The sequence below is a fragment of the Nothoprocta perdicaria genome, unplaced genomic scaffold (assembly GCF_003342845.1).
Source record: "Nothoprocta perdicaria isolate Ctin4 unplaced genomic scaffold, notPer1 scaffold_128, whole genome shotgun sequence".
In the NCBI taxonomy this organism is placed as follows: Eukaryota; Metazoa; Chordata; class Aves; order Tinamiformes; family Tinamidae; genus Nothoprocta; species Nothoprocta perdicaria.
The window spans coordinates 243,471-245,860 of NW_020454405.1; the positions used below are offsets into that span (position 1 = coordinate 243,471).

The 2,390-nt window shown below is 46.9% G+C and overlaps 1 protein-coding gene across 1 annotated transcript in view; it reads left to right on the forward strand.

Moving 5' to 3' along the window:
• HOXA4 (homeobox A4) overlaps positions 1-1,795 on the forward strand; it is a 4,855-nt gene extending 3,060 nt beyond the window's left edge. The window contains exons 2-3 of the mRNA XM_026033356.1: positions 7-169; positions 671-1,795. Coding sequence (XP_025889141.1) covers positions 7-169; positions 671-999 — 492 coding nt within the window. The 3' untranslated portion in view covers positions 1,000-1,795. The remainder of the gene's footprint in view (positions 1-6; positions 170-670) is intronic.
• Positions 1,796-2,390: the final 595 nt, after the last annotated feature.

Below are 2,390 nucleotides of genomic sequence, written 5' to 3' on the forward strand. Positions count from 1 at the left end.
GGGCAGCCGCCCGTGCCGGCCCACGGGCTGCAGCGCCGCTGCGAAGCGGTGCCCGCCGCCGGCACCGGGCCCACGGGCTGCCCGATGCTGCCCGACAAGAGCGTGCCCGGCCTCAAGGGCAAGGAGCCCGTGGTCTATCCCTGGATGAAGAAGATCCATGTGAGCACGGGTGAGTTGCCCTTGCCCGGGGGAGGAGGGGGGGAAGGTTGGGATGCGCCCGCAGAGGAGGGGAGAGGGGAGGGTGTTCCCGGGCCCGGGACGGGTTGTTGCACTTCTTTTTTCTTTCCCTTCCGCGTTCCTAATAATCATAAAAAGAAAAAGAGAGGGGAAAAAAAAGTGAGAAACCTTTTGTATCCGGGGTCCTTTATCAAAAGATTTACGAGACGCCAAACTGTTAGGGCAGTAATTATAGCCCCCATAAATTTAATTGCCCTGCAGTGGCTCTGGGCCATGTGTCTTTGAAGCTTTTCTTCTAACCCAAATGCCCATCACCATTTTTTATTGCTCCTCGATTGTCCCCACTGTCGTGGGGGCTGCGAAACAATTTTTCTTGCCGTTATGTATCTTATTTGAACCTGGTGTCAAGTTATTATATAATGATTATGTTCAATCGCTTCCCCCCCTCCCTTTCTTTCCCCCTGCGTGTGTGTGTGTGTGTTTGCACGTTCAGTCAATCCCAATTACAACGGAGGGGAGCCCAAGAGGTCTCGCACTGCCTACACCAGGCAGCAGGTCCTGGAGCTGGAGAAGGAGTTTCACTTCAACCGCTACCTGACCAGGAGGCGACGCATCGAGATCGCGCACACGCTCTGCCTCTCCGAGCGCCAGGTCAAGATCTGGTTCCAGAACAGGCGCATGAAGTGGAAGAAAGACCATAAACTCCCTAACACCAAGATGCGCTCCTCGAACCAGTCCACACTGAGCCAGCAATCCAAAGCACAGACACAGGCCCATCCCCATCCCCTCGATGGGGCTACCCCCAACGCAGTCGCGCTATAAATATTACTTTTTTAATATATATATATATATATATTTAGCCATCTGTTGGGCTTTTCCAGCTGCCCGTGTTGATGGAAGGCCATTTGGACCAAATAACTGTGTAAAACAAACCAGAGCAGAAGCAGGAAAGGAAGAAGAGACGTGCCCAAGAACGGGTACATGTTTAAACCAAAACCCGGACGATTGTCTACATTGTATATAGATAAAGCCTCCATACCCGTCATTTCTTTTCTATTTATGGAAAAAAACAAAAGAAAAAGAAAAAGAAAAAAAAACACTCTGTTGCCCTCAGTGTAACAGAGTGGCTGGATACTGTCACGGACAAATCATCTGTACCTAAGAAGGACTTCTTTATTTTATTTTTTTTTTTAGTGAACCCTTAAAAAATAAAAGACGGTAAAACAAAGCAAAGACCTCGTGAGACACTTGTGTAAGGCACTGACTCGGGCAGCGCTGCTCCCCCGCGGCGTGTCCGTGGATCCGCGTGGGTGCGTGTGAGAGGGTGCCCAAGCACGTTTGCACACGCACGACCACGCGAGGAGAGCGAGCTCGTTCACAGGCGGCTAAAACTTACCCAAAGTGTCCCCTTACACTGCCTAAAAGGAAATGTTGTATGTATCAAAGGTAACTTAACTGAATTTAGGTGTAGCTCCCGCAGTATCTGTGATATATTAGTTTTTCTCCACATTCCCTATCGCATTTATTTAAAAAAATATTGCTATAAAGGCTCTTGTTGTTTTCATATTTGGCACCGTCTAAATCGTTTGGGTCCATGTAAAATTTGTGGATTTTTTGGTGTAATGTATACAGTGCCAAATGCTGGTAATAAAGATTATTCTGTACAAAAGTATTAAACGCTTGAAACACAAGTCCAGTGCTGTTTCATACACCTTGTGCTTTGCTGCTGTTGGCGCCAGGGATGGAAAGAAATATGGCTGAATATATTGTTTTAACTTGGAGCAATCTTGTCCATAAGGTAATGGTTGTATTAAATATACTGAGGGGAAAAAAAAAATCTGCTCAGTCCTAATTCCTTGTCTGGAAAAGAGCACTGTAGGGCAGGGAAAAGTCTTGTTTCATCGTATAGGTGAGTGGTATTCTTTGTAGCGGTCTATATGGTAGAATTACTGTGTCTCTCCGTCTCTGTACATATGACTCCTTTCGACTGCATTACAGCGAATCTGAGCTTCCACTGGGAGCCAGTAAGCTCCCATGACGGATTTTACTGCAGCAGAAGTCACACATGCTCCACACGATAACACTTTAAATCTTTAGCCAGCCGTGATTTATTCGTGCATTTTCGTCCGATTATGACTTTTTCAATTGGCTAGCGCTTTTGAAGGAAAAATACTTGGGCGGTATCTTAGTTTCTCTAGTAGCTTTTTCTGTTT